The sequence below is a fragment of the Phascolarctos cinereus genome, unplaced genomic scaffold (assembly GCF_003287225.1).
Source record: "Phascolarctos cinereus isolate Bilbo 61053 unplaced genomic scaffold, phaCin_HiC Scaffold_4;HRSCAF=312, whole genome shotgun sequence".
Lineage (NCBI taxonomy): Eukaryota > Metazoa > Chordata > Mammalia > Diprotodontia > Phascolarctidae > Phascolarctos > Phascolarctos cinereus.
Window position 1 is genome coordinate 229024922 of NW_027555847.1, and position 18099 is coordinate 229043020.

The following is an 18099-nucleotide window of genomic DNA, read 5'->3' on the forward strand; positions in this document are numbered from 1 at the left end:
TGGAGGCTTCCAGAGATATGATCTGAGGGCTGTGGCCTGAGCAGCCAGATAAGGGTCTTGCTAAGGAATTTGGAGGTTTCCAGAGATATGATCTGAGGGCTGGAGCCTGAGCAGCCAGATAAGGGCCTTGCTAAGGAATTTGGAGTTTTCCAGAGATATGATCTGAGGGCTGGAGCCTGAGCTATGCAAGAGTACATTTCACTATTGTTTAGATTTAGGAGGAAAGAGGTCTGGGGCAAGAGTAAGCAGCAACTTCTGTTTCCCGTGGCCTAAAGGGTTCTACTACCTAAATGGTAAAATAATGTTCTGCATTACACTTAGAAAGACAGAAAAAGGGCATGAGGAGTCCTGAGAATGAAGTGATAAAGTATAAGTTAGATGTTTATTTTTCACATGATAAAATGATATCTCTCCATGTTCATAGTCAAGGAAAATTCCCACCTTTAAGTTGGGCACACTGACCTGGTGGTATTTTACATAGACTTGGGAATAAAAATTATGCTGGGCTGTGGCATAAAGGTGGTAGGAATTGTGTACCTGTATAGTCCTAAGCACAAAGAAGTCTTGATACTCTATTGATTTTTTATAGATGCCAACACCCAGATAGTGTTATTTGGCTCCTCCACCTCCCAGTAATATCTCCCTGAAATAAAGGACTGAGTACCAAGAACTTGTGCAAATCATTGTCAAGTGCTTCCTTCTGGACATCTCCATATTTCACACTCTTCAAATCCTCAGATATGATGCAACCTGGATCAGCTGGGTTGCGATCCAGACTGATGTTCACTTTAAAATTGAAAATCCATTCCATAACTCCAGAGATGGGAAGGCTAGTCATGCATATACGGAAGCGTTCTGTTTCCTTTTGCAGCACAAATGCATTCCTGTTTAAGATTCCCTTCATATCCTGGAGCAAATCCAGATCTGGTTTCTTACACTCCTCTTCTAACTCTGTGGTGCTCATCCTTAATTCTTGATCCTGGTTGGACAATCCACTAATTCTCTTGTTCAGGTCTTCTAAAATGGCCATCCCCTGTGTTTGGACAAATGATAGATATGCATCCTTCTCTTCACTTAGGAATTGTTTCATTTTCTGGAATTCAGACAACATACTCTTCTTTTGAATTTCTATTTCTTCCTCCATCAGTGCAAACTTAATATTGTCATTGGCCATTTGTTGAACAACATTCTCAGTTTTCCTCCACAAATTAGTCACAGCTTCTTGGAGCTTCTCGCCTTATCTATGTAACAGAGCCTCATGCTCCTGGGAATGAGAACAGGACACACAGACTGGGCTCTGGTCACCCTCACAGAACGACCTGTACACTTTCTGATGTATCTCACACTTGCCATGTTCTTCAGGGTACTGTAAACAATGAGGTCTTAGTTTTTTGGCGATGGCTGCCAGTTTCCCAAGTCGAACATTGGCTTTGAAATCCCTTAGCTGAGAGACACCCCTGCACTCTGGACAGGAGAAAGAGGTTGAGGCTTCCTGCCAGTTTCTGAGACAACTATGGCAAAAACTGTGGCCACACTCAATGGACATTGGGTTTCTGAAGTAGTCCCTGCAGAGGGAGCAGATGAGTTCTTTCTGGAGGTCTTCAATCAGCTCTGGGGAAGAGGCCATGTTTCCTTGTTTTCTGAGATGTTTTCTTCAACTTCAGAGTTCTGTCTTTTTCTCTGCTTCTTGCACACACAGGAAATCTGAGTCTGCCTTATCCCAGTCCTTTTATATATGCCCAGAACCCTGAAGCCCCTTCTTCTTTCAGAATGTGAATTCCTGGTTCTCAAGTGACCTGAGGCTTGTTCATACATTAGTAACCCTCCCTAGTAGAGCTGAGAACCAAGGCATTCAAAGATCAAGGACCCTCCCTTCTTTCCTGCTGCTCCTCCCTTTTCAGAATCAAATGCAGGTCATAACCTAAAGACAGAAGAGAAAACACAGATTGCTGTTTGTCCTTTGTTTTTGAAGAGGACCATGACCTAAGGGAGAGGTTGCCATGTTAATTGGATTTAAGTGAGGGAGGGTTGTGAGCCCAATAGCCAGATATGGATCAGGGCAATTGGAGATGGCCTAGTTTCTTTTTTCTTTTTGGTGAGGCCATTGGGGTTAAGTGACTTGTCCAGGGTCACACAACTAAGTTAAGTGTCAAGTGTCTGAGGCCTATTTGAACTCAGGTCTTCCTGACTCCAAGGCCAGAACTCTATCTACTACACCACCTAGCTGCCTCTCCCATTTGAGATTTTCTTGGCAAAGATACAGGAGTAGTTTGCCATTTCCTTTTCCACTTTGAATGGAATGTGGTGAAAACGCCTCATAAAATCTAAACTCAAAATACAGGCCTTTTGCCCAACTCTGTGAACAAATGGTTGTATCGAGTCTGCAGGGGACCCTGGTGGGGCAGGAACAGGAATTTTGCAGGGATTTGCAGAATTCGAACATTTCAAGATAACCACATCTGTTTGTTTGTCACTGTCTCCGGGAAGATTTACCTTCAAGGCTGGGGAGGGTGGGGAGATGAACTGTTGGGGAGGGCCTTATAAAAACCTGCTGTATCTATGTTCAGTGCGCCTTGACACTGAGAGGTTTTTCAGTGTGGGTTGCCCTTTCTCGCGAGATCGTAATAAAAATTCCTTTCTGCCTTTTACTTGGAGAAGCCTCTGAATTTATTGGAAATAAGGATAGCTGTCCCACACAAATTTATTGGTACAGATGAGGAAACTAAGGCAAACAGGATGAAGTAACTTGCCCTGGGGCACAGCTGCTAAGTGAGGCCAGGTATGAACTCAGGAAAATGAGATTCCTGACTTCAGCCTCAGTACTTTACCCATTGAGCCACCTAGCTGCCCCTAAAATGGTCTTATCTACTCTTTAGAAAAATCTCTTCAGCAGTTTATTGAAGGATGAATTAGAATGAGGAGACATGAAGCAGGGAGATCAACTAGAAAGCTATTGATGAGAAATTCTGAAAACCATGAAAGCAGTCTGGCAGGAATTAGGCTTTGACCCACATCTTCCACCGTATGCACAATAAATTTAAAAGGAACATATGACCTGAATATTAACGGTCATGCAATAAAAAGTAATAAAAGAAGCACAGTAAGAGGGCAGCTAGGTGGTGAAGTGGCTAGAGTACTGGCCCTGGAGACAGGAGGACCTGGGTTCAAATCTGGCCTCAGACATATAACACTTACTAACTGTGTGACTCTGGGCAAGTCACTTAAACTCATTGCCTAGCCAAAAAAAAAAAAAAGAAGAAGAAGAAAAGAAAGAGAAGCAGATTATATACCTTTCACAGATGGGTAGAATGGGAATTCTAAACCAAACAAGGGAGAGAAGTAATTACAAAAGATAAAATGAGTAATTTTGACTAAATGAAATAGAAAAGCTTCTGCACAAACAAAATTAATGCATTAGAATAATAAAGGAAGGGGTTAACTGGGAACCAAACTTTCCATAACATGTGTAGGATAAGAGTTTGTTATCCAGCATAGATACCTAACAAATATATTAGATGAAAAGCTATTCCCCAGTTGGGGTCAAAGGATATGAAGAAACAGTTCTCAAAAGAATTTCAAATTATTAACAATCACATAAAAGAATGCTCCAAATCATTAATCAGAGAAAAGTGAATCAAAATATACCAAGATGGCAAAGATGACAAAAGGCTGAAGAGCAAATGTTGGAAGAGTTGTGGAAAAAACAGACATGTGAGTAGATTGCTAGTGGTGCTGTGAATTAATACAACCATTTTGGAAAGCATTTTGGATTTATGCAAATGAAGTGGCTAAAATGTCCAAGCGCTTTTGATTCAGAGTTTCTGATGATAGGCATATAGCGGGGGGGGGGGGGGGGGGGGGGGGGGGGGGGGGTGCGGCGCAGCTAGGTGGCGCAGAGGACAGAGCACCGGCCCTGAAGTCAGGAGGACCTGAGTTCAAATGTGGCCTCAGACCAAACACTTGACACTTACTAGCTGTGTGACCCTGGGCAAGTCACTTAACCCCAATTGCCTAAAAAACAAAAAAAACCCCAAAAAACATATAGCACAAGGAAGTCATTCATAAATTGGAATGATCCATATACATCAAAATGTTAATAACAGCATTTTTATGGGGAAAAAAGAAATGGAATCAATGAAGAAGCCCATCAATTGGGTAATAGATAAACAAATTTCGACACCTGAATGTAATGAAATAGTACCGTGCCATAAGAAATGATAAATCTGTGATTAAGAGAAACAGAGTCACAAAAGTCTGAGCATAATCTATTTAATGGGAAGGCTGGTAATTATCTCAAGTGATCAAAGACCCACCCATACAATCCAAGCATCCTTTGATGAAGTTTGATTAGATTAGCTCATCACATAATGTCAACTAGTTACAACTATGTGTCAGCTAAGACTATGATTGGCCCATTATGATGCTGACTTGTAACAAGGGTCTTCCAAAGTCCATGGTGACATAGAATTAGTCAACCCCCTTTGGAAAGTCCCCAACTCAATATTCCCCCGTACCAAAGAAACCCAGTCAAAAACATCTCCTGATCAGGCTGAATTATCTTCCATTCATCTTCTTTAGCTCTTTCAAGAGGTAGGTTTGCTCAAAGTTATGTGCATAGTCTCCTATGAATACTGCCAAGGCCTATACAAAATAGTTCTGAATCTCAGCCTTTAGAAACTGATTATGATAGTTACTGCTGTGATTAATAAAACTCTTAACTACTAATCAATCAATAATTGATTTCATGTGACTATGATGCAAAGAAGCATGGAAAAATTTACATGAACTGGTGAAATATGAAGTAATCAGATTGAAGAAAACAAAACAAAACAAAACCTTCCACAACACAATAAAAAGTGGATGTTGTGAAAATATAAAGAATGGACTCGTCCCCAAAGAAAAAATGTGTGAAAATATATCTTCCTTCTCTTTTCTAGAGGTAAGTAAGTTCATGGGTGTGGAACTTCAAATACTTTCTCAGATTTTATTGATGTATTAATTGGTTTAGCTGATTTTTCCTCTTCCTTTTCTTTTTTTTTTTTAGGCAATTGGGGTTAAGTGACTAGCCCAGGGTCACACAGCTAGTGTCATGTGTTTGGTCTGAAGCCAGATTTGAACTCAGGTCCTCCTGGCTTCAGGGCTGGTGCCTTATCCACTCTGCCAAGCTGCCCCAACCTCTTCCTTTTCTTTAAAAATTATATAAGGAATACAGGGGTGGATTATGGTGATATAAAAAAATATCAATGCAATTTTTTTTTAAGAAGGCTATTCTAAATTGTCCAGACCAGAGGTAATAAGGGCCTCTGCCTGTGGTTCTGGCCATGTGAGTGAAGAGAGGAGGACTTAAAGAAGAGATCTAGTGAAGGTAGGAATGACAAGTTCTGGTAATTAATTGGATATGTGGGGTGAATGAGAGTGAGGAATTGAAGATAACACCAAAATTGAAAGCCTGCCTGGGATAATGGTGGTATCTTTTTATTTTATTTTAATTTCTTTTTTTAGGCAATTTGAATTAATTGACTTGCCCAGGGTCACACAACTAGTGTCATGTTTGGTCTGAGGCGGGATTTGAACTCAGGTCCTCCTGACTTCAGGGCTGCTGCTCTATCCACTTTGCCACATAGCTGCCCCCTATTTTAATTTTTTTTTTAATTTTTAACATGTGTTTTTAAAACTTTGGGTTACAAATTTTCTCCCTTCCTCCCTCCCCACTCATCCTCATTGAAAAGGCAACTACCTCAATATAGGTTATAGATGTGTAGTCATGCAAAACACTTCCACAGTAATCATGTTGTGAAAAACTAAGTATATTTCCCTTCATCCTACCCTACCCCCCATTTATTCTATTCTCTCTTTTGACCCTGTCTCTCCTCAGAAGTGTTTGCTTCTGATTATCCCCTCTCCCAGTCTGCCCTCCCCTCTATCAACTCCCTGCTCTCTTGTCCCCTTCCCCTCTTATTTTCCTGTAGGGCAAGATAAATTTCCATACCCCATTGTATATGTTATTCCCTCCTTAAGCCAAATCCTATTGAAGAGGTCTAGGGGGTTTGGGGTGCTGGGACCCCAAGATCACAGTACCAGGTCCTGTCTGAAAGAATTCAACTCAAATCTTCTTCAGCCAGAGGAAAAGTTTATTAGTGGTAAAACCCTTTGGGCCAGGTGAGGCCCATAAGGACAAGCTGGCATGAGAGGTTCTCAGCCTCTTGGGCCTGAGATTCTCAGCATCTGAATGAGGGCCAAGGTGGATCTTAAATACTAAAGTAACTTTGGGTGGCCAGAGAAGGGGGTTGGGAAAAGGGTCTAGGTAAAAATTCTAATTGGGGAGGTCTGAGAGATTGAATAGACAATGAGAATTGCTAATGGAGGGAACAGGAAGGCAGAAGTTTGAAAAGCATCTGCACAAAATCAAGGTGGGGCTAGGACTTTCAAAAGGAGATAAAGGAAGGCCTTTCTGGGGCCTGTAGACAAAAGGGAGCCAGATTCTTTTAGGGCGCATCTGAATAAGATTAAAAGGTAAGGCAAAGGCTTTCAAAGGCAGATGAGGGTCTGGGGCCTGTAAATCAGATTCCCTTTGGGGCAAAGGGTGAAGATCTTGGCTTGGGCCCCACCCCCATCACTATGAGAATAAAATTCACTTATTCCCTCTCACTATCCCCCAGTTCCCCTCCATTGTAAAAGCCCTTTCTTGTCTGTTTCATGTGAGATAATTTACCCTATTCTACTTCTCCCTTTCTCCTCCTCCCAGTATAATCCTCTCTCACCCCTTAATTTTATTTTCCAAATATTACCCTTTCATCTTCAACTCACCCTGTGCCCTCTATCTATCTATAAGTACATATAATTTTTTTTCCCCTCCCACTACCCTAATAGGGACAAAGGACTCATGAGATGCAAATATCATTCTATGCAGGAATGTAAACAGTTCAGCCTTAATAAGTCTCTTGTGATTTCTCTTTCCTGTTTACCTCTTCCAGGTTTCAGTTGAGTCTTGTATTTGAAAGTCAAATTTTATATTCAGCTCTGGTCTTTTCCTCTGGAATGCTTGAAAGTCCCATATTTCATTGAATGACTATTTTTTACCCTGAAGGAATATACTGAGTTTTGCTGGATAGGATAATGGTGGTATCTTCAATAGTAAATGGAAGAGTAAAGTTTGGGAAAAAATATAATGAGTTCTTTTTTGGGCATATTGAGTATGAGATGTGTGAAAGCATATTTTAAAAACACTTTGTAAAACTGAAAATATAAAGAAATCATATTTCTGATTTCATAAAGTACCCTTTCTTTACTTTTCTGGTTGAAGATGGGATAGGGCAGTACCAAAAAAAAAAAGTTGTAAGCATGGTAATCAAAAATTTAACGAAGAGTACCTCCTATCTAGATAAATTCATTGTAGTCGGTCCTCAGAAATGATCAAGATATTTACCCTTGTAAAAGTAGTCTCTTCTTTATTCCCTGAAGGGATTAGATTAATATCCACTCTAGGAAAAGGTCCAATTAAGTCTTTTCCATTGAAAGGGAGATTCTCAGCCCACCCCCCATTCACTAAAGATTCTAAATGTAGATCTCTAGGAAAAGCACCATTAATTCCTCCGGAGGAGTTAGGGAGAAATTAGAAGGTGATTTGGTTACTCAACTATTTCTGAATGTTATGCTAGAACTGAATTTTTATAAATTGTCATTTTTTTTCTTCAGAGTCAATAAACATTTGTTAAGTGCCTACTATGTACCAGTCACTGTGTTAAACACTAAGGATGCAAGGAAAGGCATAATACAATCCCTTTCCTCAAGAAGCACACAATGGGGGTAGAACATAGATAAATATCAAAGGGTCAGTAGGGAGGTTACTCTGTGTGCAGGGGCATGAAGAAGTCCTGCCAGATCTGGAGAAAGATTATCTAATGAGTGAGTTTCAGAGTTGATTTCATCTCAAAGAATGAGTTTCTGCAAATCATGAAGTTTAGGAAAGCATGTGGGTGGGAATGATTCCCATCTTACCTAAAATTGTGGTGGGGCAGAGACATATCTGAGGTCTTTGGAAAATGATGTCATTTTGAACAGCTCTCTCTAAGCCAGAAATAACCAAGAATCAGATTAATGTTAAATTAAATAAAATTATCTCTGGTAGACTGATTCTTAAACCCAAAGTACAGTATTATTATTTTATTGGACAGCTGCCTATAAGGACATCCAGTTTGAGATCATGAAAAAGCTGTTGGTGATGCAGTACAGGAACTCAAGAGACTGGGGCTTGATGTATCTGGGACTCACCTGCATAAAGATGATAACTGACCCAATGGAAGCTGATAAAATCACCAGGTGAGATTGTACAAAGCAACAAGACAAGGACAGAGTTTTGGGGTACTCCCTCAGTAAACGGGCATGATATGGATGAAGAACCAGCAAAAGAGACTGAGGAGCTAGCTGGTTCTCCTATTTGTCAGAGATAGTATGACCAAAAGAGAATGGTGTGTCATGAAAATCCAGAAGAGAAAAGAGTATATAGGATATGGTGATCTCCTGTATTAAGTGATGTAGAAATATCAACAAGGATAATGAAACTCCATCCATTTTGGTAATTAAGAGATCACTGGGAACTTTGAACAGATTGAAGAGCTTCAAGAAGAGCTTAAGAGGAGAGAAAATGGGGAAAGGTACTGAATATAGATGGCTTTCCCTGGTTCTGAAGGGCAGAAGAGATAGGATAAAAATAGCTAGGAGGGATGGTAGGATCAATAAGGGTTAATTAAAAAAAAAATTCTGAATTTAAGCACCCAAAAAAATCCCAACAGCATTTCCAAATACCGAGCAGGACACAAAAAGGTTTTACATGAATTTTATAGCACCTCACCTTTTTAACAAATATATAATAAATTCCGTGTATTATTTTCAAAACTGCTTTACTTGTATGTGCATTCTTTTGTTATGTGCATTAAAAAAAAGTATCAATGGCCCTTTTAAAAAATAAATATATATTGATAATCATTTAAGATCAATTGAGTCCCAATAAGGACCAAAAACCTGAATTAATCTTTTTCTCTCTGAGTGAACTAAAAACACCCCTTCCTGTGTCAGCAAATTCCAGGACCAGATGGAACTGACCAGCATTCTTCCTGTTCGTTATCACTAAGCCCAGGATGTCTGGGAACAGATACTCTCTTGAATAATGGGATTTTTCTTATCTTGGTCTATAATTTCAATTGACACTTTGACATTCTCCTATTTTATTGTATTTACAACCTATTCAATTAAGAAAATTCCTTTCCCATGCTATATGTTAAAAAAAACATATGGAGGCTGTATTTTTTTAACACAGACATCCTGAGTCTGATCTCTCTAAACTGTATAAAACCTCTCTCATTTTGCTTAATCTCGGAGTCAGAATCACATTCTGGCTTCCATGTATATGTGATTCTCTAGCTAAAAGGGAATAAACTATATAATCATGTATCACCTAACTTGTTTGCCTTCTTTAACCAAACTTTCAGGTTGACAGTAAACACATATAATTATTGCTAACTATATTCCTCCACCACTGATTAAAAACAGAGGAAAAAGAAATACTTGTATAAGCAAAGTAAAGCAAAGCAAATCCCTACTGCGGCCATGTCCAAAATATGTCTCTGGCTGCAGTAGATGGCACAATAGATATAGTGCTGGCCCTGGAGTCAGGAGGACATGAGTCTGAATATGGTCTGAGACAGTAACTAGATGTGTGATCCTGGGCAAGTCACTTAACCCTGTTTGCCTCAGTTTCCTCATCTGTAAAATGAGCTGGAGAAGGAAATGGCAAAGCACTTAAGTATCTTTGCCAAGAAAACCTAAAATGTGGTCATGAAGAATCAGACACTGACAGGGCATAGGCCTTGGAAACCTCACTCACCCTCAGCTTTTCCCTGAACTCTCCTAGAATTTTCCCACTTGGTCAAGTCTCTGATGTTCACCTGAGGATATAACCCTCTCAACTGACCTTTCATTGTGGCCTTCCACCAATCTCTCAATTCTCTGTTGCGCAGCCCTCCACTGTACCTCCAGATGGCCTTCAGCTACTTCCCACCCTTGATCCTATCTAGACCCCATTCTATCTCCCAGTCAGTCACCCCAGCCGACTGGACACTCCCATCAAGATCCTCCCTAGACCACTTCTCTTGTTCACCCCAGACTACTTGGCCATTCCTAGATCTCTCCCACAGTCTTTCTGTATATAAAATCCATCTTGGCCACCATTAAGGTGCTCAGATTCTTAAAATCTTGCCCACTTGCATTAGCAATACAAATGTTTAGATTCCTTAAGAGTCTGTCCAATATGGTATATTTTTCAAATCATGCCCATCTTGACCTGTGTTTTAATAAATCTTATCTTTGGCTGAAAGAAGGCTTGGGTTGAATTCCAGTAGGACCTGAGTGTAGCTTTTTCAGGGTCCCAGAATCCCTAAACTTCAACAACAAAACTGAAATGACTGAACAACAACACCTTGAGTTCACCTATTAGAAGATGGCTGTAACATGCTTCGCTATAGGACCTCTGGAGACATGGTTGATCATAGCTTTGATAGAGCAGTTCTTGGTCTTTAAAAGTGTTTTTCTTTACAATGTTGTCCTTGTATAAATTGTATTCCTGGTTCTGCTCCCTCCACTCATCAGTTCATACTTCCCAGGATTCTCTGAAATTCTCTTTTGTAATTTCTTACAGTACAACAATATCCCATTACATTTAGATACCATAACCTGATTGGCCATTCCCCAACTGATGGACTCCCCTCTCCTTAGATTCCAGTTCTTTTCTTTTTCTCTTCCTTTTGAATCCATCCTTTCAAGGTCCCCTCTCCTCACATGACCCTTTCTTTTAACCTCCCCTCTCTCCCTATCCCCCTTGAGTTTGAACATTTCCACAACAAGCTGTGTTTGGTGCTCCTTTGTCAGTGAGGTTTATTTGATGCCTGCTTTCCCAACGCCTTTCTCCACTTTTTGTGTACTCTTTATTTTCAGTTCCAAATTCTCTCCCTCTCTCCACCCACTCATTGGTAAAATGTATGTAAAGTATACTAATAATTGTGTTAGGAACATAGTAAGCACTATATGAATGTTAGCTATTATTATTTTATTTTTTTCCCAATCCAATTAGTTGCCTACGATTACCAACTCTACCTCCATGACATCTCTTGCATCTGTCAAGTCAAAAAGTCAAGTCAGAAAACATTTATTAAGTACTATAATGTGCTAGGCACTGTGCTAAGTGCTGGGAATATAAATACAAGTGGAAAGACAGGCTCTGCCTTCAAGGAACTTACATTCTAATTGGGGAAGACAGCAGATGGTGGGTGGGAGGAAATGAAGTAGAGAAAGTTTAAGAGTCTTAAGTATAGCCTGGAGAAGGATGAAGACATAGTTGGCTTGGGTGTCTACCTTAAAATAGAAGTTCTGGAAGAAACCAGGCAATCAAAGGGAGAGGTAATAGGAAGTAGGGAGAAACATGGTCATGGAATTGGGGTCCCAATACAACCACCCAAGCACCCCATCACTACCATTATAGTTTAATACCATCACCTCCATCCTTAGCATCCCCCAGCCCTAGTGAAATTCCCCTTAGCAATTAGCCAGTGGGGACTATTAGCTCATAGCAAAGATACTGAGATTGCATAGTAGGAAGAGTAGCTACAGCACCTCTTCTACCTAGGGTATGCAACCTGAAAAATATGTGAGAAGAGTAGGCACAACAAAGCACAAAGGTAACAAAGCACACATTTTGCTAAGGCAACTCCTGCCTTTGGTACTTTAGGACCTTGATATTCTTGTATATCTAATAAGGGCTCGGCTGTGTTCCCAGAGTCTGATCTCTGCAGCTCAACTCTCATTTGCCAGTGAATTCTCTTGCCTTCACTGTCAGTTCTCTTCTCTGCTGCCAGGGGTCACACTTCTTGAAGCTGCTAAACTGTGACTGACTCCCTCTCTGTTTTAGTTGGTCTGGAGAGTGTGTCTCCTCTGCTCCTTGCTGGCTGTTTCCCTTTGTCTAGAATTCTCTCCAACTAATGGACTCTCTAACTGCTGGATGCGGTGTAGTTCTGCTGATGGATGCCATGGCTGATAGTAGAGAGAGGAAAGAAACCCCTCTTCCTGCTGCCCTCCTGGTATAGCCCAGAGGGCCATATTCCAAAAAGCTGCTCTGAGCCTGGCATCCTCCTAATTGATTCTTACTAACTCAAGTCGTGTCATTGGACATTTATTAATTGCCTACTACGTGCCAGGCACTGTGCTAAGTGTTTGGGATACAAAGAAAGGCAAGAACAGTCCCTGATTTTAAGATCACATTCTCTTTGGGGAGATAACATGCAAATCACTATGTACAAACAAGAAGACAGATATGATAAATTGGAGATAATATCAGAGGGAAGGCAGAACATCAAATAGGACTGGGAAATGCTTCTTGCCAAAGGTGGGATTTTAGCTGAGATCTGAAGGAAGCATAGACAGCCAGGAGGTGAAGGTGAGGAGGAAGGGAATTCCAGGGATAGAGGACAGTGAAAATGCCTGTCAGAAATGAAGTGTTTTATTGGAAGAGCAGCAAAGGACCGCTTTGTTTTTGTATCTTCCATGCCTAGAACATATAACAGGTGTCTAATAAATGCTTCTTTATAGTATCATTAATGTAGAGCTGGAAGGGGCCTTAGTCCAAACATCTAATCCAACTTCATTTTACAAATGAGGAACTGAGGTCCAGAGAGGTTAAGAGACTTGCCAAGATAACCCAGATAGCAAGCAGCAGAGCTAGCTTTTGAACCCAGGTCCTCTGGGGCCAGCGACAATGCTCTTCTCCCTCTAACAAGGCACCGATTGGTTGAGCAAAGTCTAAATGGCAGATTTCTCCTCCGCCTCCCCCCCCATCAAATTAATTTCCAAATACGTCTCTCCAGCACCTAATGAGTTATCCTTTCCAGCAGAGAATAAAAAAGTGGAAAAAAGCAATTCAGCACAATTAAGCCACACATCACCGAACCCGACTGTAAATGCAATGCTCCACGAGCTACCATAGTCCCCCACCTCCGCAAAGAAGGGAAGGAGGTGCATTCTCTTAACCGAGGCTAACGGAGGTCATTACAAGTACACAGAGTTGAATCGGGTTTTGAAGGGTGGGCAGTCACTCCGCTGGCAAGGAGAACACTCGGAGCCTGAGGGGACATCATGAGCAGAAGTCCAGAGGTCAATTCCGTCGTTCTGCCCCCCCCCCCCCCCCGACGCCGCCACCGCCTCCAAAACCTCGTTCCTTGGCTGCGGAGTCCTCAGAGAGGTCGTGCCAAAGAAACTACAATTCCCAGGAGGTCCTAGTCCCTCAGAGTAGGCTTCTTTTCGCCTACGTCATCACGCAGGAACCGGAGACGGGAGGAGGGAGGAGGACTTGGGAGGAGGAGGAGGGTCGGAGGGAGAACTGGGGGAGGCAGCAGCAGAGGGCGCAGGCTGCTTGGTTCGGCTTTGTCGTCTCTCTCTGGCAACCGGGTCCGATCCGCTCTGCTCCTCGCCCCCCTCCCTTCCTGGCCCGGGTGGTAAGTGCGGACCTCACATGGCACACCCCCCACGCGGACCCTACCATTATGGGGTCTTACATTGCAGACCCTGAGGAGGGATCTACCACTGCGCCGACTTGGGGGGGTGGGGGGTGGAGGAAAGGAGGGCATTGGAGGTTACCAGGGCGCTACCATATGTTTGGGGGTAGCGTGGAGGAGAAGGGAAGGGGGAGAGGAGCGTAGGTGTCCTCAGGGTGGAGGAACTCGGGGAGCCCCCTCCCCCCATCTCCCAGGTTTGGTTGTTCATGGATGACCAGGCCCCCCCACCACCACCTCCGGTGGGTCATCTTTGTGCCTGCTCTTTTGTGCATAGATCATCTTTGAGGGCTGTCAGCGTGCTTGGTGCTTTTCTACCAGGGTCCAACCTAGCTGTCCTCAGGAGGCTGCCTGTTCCCAGGCTGCTGAAGTTTGTTGCCTGCAGAAGGGGAAAAAGGGGTCAGCCTCTGCCCTCCTCCCCCCACCTCCTTGGTTGCTCTTCTCCTTGGGGCTGGAGCCAAGAGGTACCTCTAGCAGGGAACTCTGTCTCTAATTTGGGGTCCCAGGGTAAGGATGCTCCCAGAACAATTTCAGGAAAATCCCTGGAGGTGGTTCTGTCCTCATGGTCACACTTTTCTCAATCTTCTTCCATCAGATGGGAGTGCGTCTACCAAGCCTGCCCTCTGTTTCCTGTCCTCCCCCCTAAGTCTGAGGTAAGCCCACTCCCCCCTACCCAGCCTGTTCTGTCCCACTTCCTGGGTTCACTTGGAGGCCCAACAGGAAGAATAAACAGGTGGGGACAGGACGATGCTCTTAGCATCAGTGCTGGGGAGTGGCCACCGTGGGGGCTCCCCACTCTGGCCACTCGCATCCCCGGCACTCCGATTCTGGTCTACTTCGGCCACTGACACCCATCACATGGAACTGGCCAGAGAGCGATCCAAGACCGTCACCTCTTTCTACAACCAGTCAGCCATTGATGCGGCAGCCGAGAAGGTGGGCCATGGTAGAGGAAGAGGGTATGCCAGGGTAGGGAGAGTTTGGAGGAAGTAGCAAGGTATATGTTGGGGAGCTATCAGCCATCTGTCCATATTTTCAGCCTTCTGTCCGTCTCACTCCAACCATGATGTTGTACTCAGGCCGTTCCCAGGATGGCAGCCATCTGCTGGTAAGGGTCCTGTGGTTCCTCCCCTTGAGGCCCTCAATCATTCACCACTCCACTGCTATTCCTATTTTATATCCTGCAGGAATCTGAGCTTTCAACATATCACACATGTACATCCTTGCCTTCCAGAAAAGTGCCCGTTACCTACATCACGAGCTGCCTGTTCGTATAGCTCACCGGATCAAGGGCTTCCGAAGTCTACCTTTCATCATTGGCTGCAATCCTACCATCCTCCATGTGGTAAAAACAGGCTTATCCTGCCCAGGGGAAAAGGACACTCTAGCTTCTGGAGAAGTAGAAACTAAACATAAGCAGCCATGGGGAAAGGGCGGCAGGGAGAGACTGACTTAGCTGGGAGGGTTGGGAGAAGAGGTGAAGAAGTAGACATAGTGCCATAAAAATATCAAATCGCATCCCTGGCACTCTGATTCTGGTCTACTTCGGCCACTGACACCCATCACATGGAACTGGCCAGAGAAGGTACTTTGGCAATGTCTAGTCGCCAGCGCCTTGTTTTCCAGAACACCAAGGTCCAAAGAGTTTGGGACTGGCCAAAGGGCATGTGGCCAGTTAGAGGGACAGCCAGGACTAGGTTCTAATTCCTGTCTTAGGCCTTTTCCCACTAAAAGTATAGAGTTATAGCACACTGCCTCTTTAACTGCTAGAGATCTGGGGTAGGAGATGATGTGTGCCTGTGGGGCACTGAGTGGCTCTGAGAGGCTAGAAGGCAGCTGGAGGAGGGGGCCAAGGAATCATTAGTTCCCCCTGTAATCCTCCTCTCTTCTTCCTTTACCATCTGCCTTCCTTTCAGCATGAACTCTATATCCGAGCCTTCCAGAAGCTGAGCGATTTTGCTCCGGTGAGCTGGGGGAATCCTGGGGAGGTGGGGATTTCTGGAAGGGAACAGTCTGGGGTTTGGAGGGCGTATTAGAAGGGTAAGGACTTCAGAGAAGGGAGCTCGTAGATGAGAGGCACCTTGTATACTCAGGACTGTGTGATAACCTTGGTGACCCCCAGATAAAGGACCAGGCATCTGAGGCCCAGTATTGCCAGTTGGTCCGTCAGCTCCTGGATGATCACAAAGATGTGGTAACTCTTCTAGCTGAGGGACTTCGGGAGTGCCGGAAGCATATCCAGGTAAGGCCCCGTAGCCATCTTAAGAGGGATGAAGGGCTGCATCCAGAGAGCCCAGGACTGGGTTGAAGAGAAAGAAGGAAAGAGGTCCACATCCCTGGGTGTCTTCTCCTTCCCTCTCAGGATGAGAAGTTGGTCCGATATTTCTTGGATAAGACATTGACATCACGGCTGGGGATCCGTATGTTGGCCACCCATCACTTGGCCCTGCATGAGGACAAGGTGCCATGCCTGGAGGGGTGGACAGGGTAGCTCATGATGTTCTAGGAGGGAAATAGGGATCAGGTAACAATCTCTTAGGTCAGAGCTTCAGGCTTGAGATTGAGCTGGAGACAGCTGAGTCTGCTGGGGGAGGGTTTCTTGGCTAGGAGGGAGCTGCCTATGTCTAACCCCTCAACCTCCATGTACCTCCTCCTGCTTCCAGCCTGACTTTGTAGGGATCATCTGTACTCGACTCTCCCCAAAGAAGATCATTGAAAAGTGGGTGGATTTTGCCAGGTGAGGGGAGGACAAGGGAAGGGAAACTGGAAGGAGGACCACCTGAGGAGACCGAGCAGGCTGAGGTCCCCCATCCCCTTGTCCTGTTCCCCAGGAGGCTGTGTGAACACAAGTATGGGAATGCCCCTCGAGTTCGAATCAATGGCCATGTGGCTGCCCGGTTCCCCTTCATCCCAATGCCCCTGGACTACATTCTTCCCGAGCTTCTGAAGAATGCCATGAGGTGGGGCCAGGGTCCTGAGGAAAGGGTTGTGGGAAGGGAGGATTGCTAACCATAATCCCACCTGGGTTTGCTCCTCCTATCCCAGGGCCACAATGGAAAGCCATCTAGACACTCCGTACAATGTCCCAGATATTGTCATCACTATTGCCAATAATGATATTGACCTCATAATCAGGTTTGGATGGGGATGGGCTTTAGGGGCCCACTGAGTAGTGCAAGGAGACTGGGGTATGGGTGGTGGGAGGCTAACGCCAGAAGTGGGAAAGGTCAGGATCCCAAGCCCTGGAGTCTAGGGAAGGGGAGGTTATAGGGAAGATAAGATCAGATGGGCTGTCCTAGAAGAGATAAGTCTGATTTGTATGCCAAGGAAACATGGCTGCAAGCCCAGGAAATCCAGAGCACAGGAGAAGTTTGAGGTGGGTGGTTTACTAAGGGAAGGTCTTCTGGTAGAAGTGATCCCTGCAAATAGCCTTAGCCTGGTGTGGCTGGCTTCTGTTAGAATTTCAGATCGGGGTGGGGGCATCGCTCACCACCACCTGGACAAAGTGATGGACTACCATTTCACCACGGCCGAGGCCAGCACTCAGGACCCCCGAATCAGTCCACTTTTTGGTCACCTGGATACAAACAGCAATGGCCAGTCAGGACCTATGCATGGGTGAGGCTTCCCCCTTCCCAAATTTTGGAGGTCTTCATGGAGGGAAGGGGGAGACAAAGGGCTAGGATGTTTAGGACGTCACACTCATTGTTTCCATCCCTCCAGGTTTGGTTTTGGTCTGCCTACATCCCGGGCCTATGCAGAATACTTAGGTGGCTCCCTTCGGCTCCAGTCCTTGCAAGGGATTGGCACAGACGTCTACCTACGACTTCGGCACATTGATGGCAAAGAAGAGAGCTTCCGGATCTGACCCATTAGCCTGGCCTTGTCTGGGCCCTCCCCCTGGGACTTGCCAGGGGAAATCCCCTGCCTCTTTCCCTCTCTCAACATAATACTGTCCTTCTCCATCCCCCACCCCCACCCCCACCCCAACCCTGCTCCTTCCTTCCAGGTCTTGAAACTTGGTCTGAAGTATTGTGAGTCAGAAGCTCCCCTCACGACCTTTGCTAATGGCTCGCTTCAGATCTCTGGACCTTTTTTCTCTTGCTGTTGCACCTTGGTTTCTGGGCAGTCAGGACTTAGACTCCTAGCTCCCCCAAGCCCACTAGACCAGGGTTGGTAACTCAATTTCCACCCACCAATTACTGCAGTCCTTCCTTTCATATCCTTCCTCCTTTTTCCTATCTTCTTTGCCTGTGGCTTTTTGGCCCAGAGCTGGGGATGATGGGGGGGGAGGTGCATCTGGGGGCCTCAGAGGTCTCCTTCATCATACATGTTGCTGGGAAAGTGGGTTTGGGGGTCCGTGAACCCTCTTTCCCTCCCCCCTCTACTGCTGTGTTTGTAATATTAAAGTGTACATTTTGAAAGCCCCTCCCCCAGGGCACGGTGTGTGTGTCCTGGCTGGCTGGGGGACAGCCAGGGCACGGTGTGTGTGTCCTGGCTGGCT

The 18099-nt window shown here is 44.5% G+C and overlaps 1 protein-coding gene across 5 annotated transcripts; it reads left to right on the plus strand.

The window, feature by feature from the left end:
• Positions 1–13383: 13383 nt before the first annotated feature.
• Positions 13384–18026, plus strand: BCKDK (branched chain keto acid dehydrogenase kinase). 5 transcript variants are annotated; one of them, XM_021008459.2, is made up of 13 exons: positions 13384–13538; positions 13873–14102; positions 14191–14531; positions 14635–14703; positions 14830–14940; positions 15512–15559; positions 15718–15837; positions 15958–16056; positions 16259–16332; positions 16427–16555; positions 16641–16730; positions 17055–17213; positions 17319–18026. In XM_021008459.2, exons 3-13 carry the CDS (start codon positions 14343–14345, stop codon positions 17461–17463), a joined length of 1233 nt encoding a protein of 410 aa, XP_020864118.1. In that variant the 5' UTR covers positions 13384–13538; positions 13873–14102; positions 14191–14342; the 3' UTR covers positions 17464–18026. The 5 variants fall into 5 exon arrangements, with proteins under 5 accessions (XP_020864118.1, XP_020864117.1, XP_078009083.1 ...); XM_021008458.2 differs by having other exon boundaries at positions 13873–14059; XM_078152957.1 differs by having other exon boundaries at positions 13873–13994.
• Positions 18027–18099: the final 73 nt, after the last annotated feature.

Excerpts from the sequence above, each read along its gene's own strand:
- BCKDK (XM_021008459.2), top strand. The coding sequence starts at position 14,343 with ATGCTCTTAGCATCAGTGCTGGGGAGTGGCCACCGTGGGGGCTCCCCA. Across the intron at positions 16,057-16,258 it reads TGGCCCTGCATGAGGACAAG|CCTGACTTTGTAGGGATCAT; the intron begins GTGCCATGCCTG and ends TCCTGCTTCCAG. Across the intron at positions 16,731-17,054 it reads GATATTGACCTCATAATCAG|AATTTCAGATCGGGGTGGGG; the intron begins GTTTGGATGGGG and ends GGCTTCTGTTAG.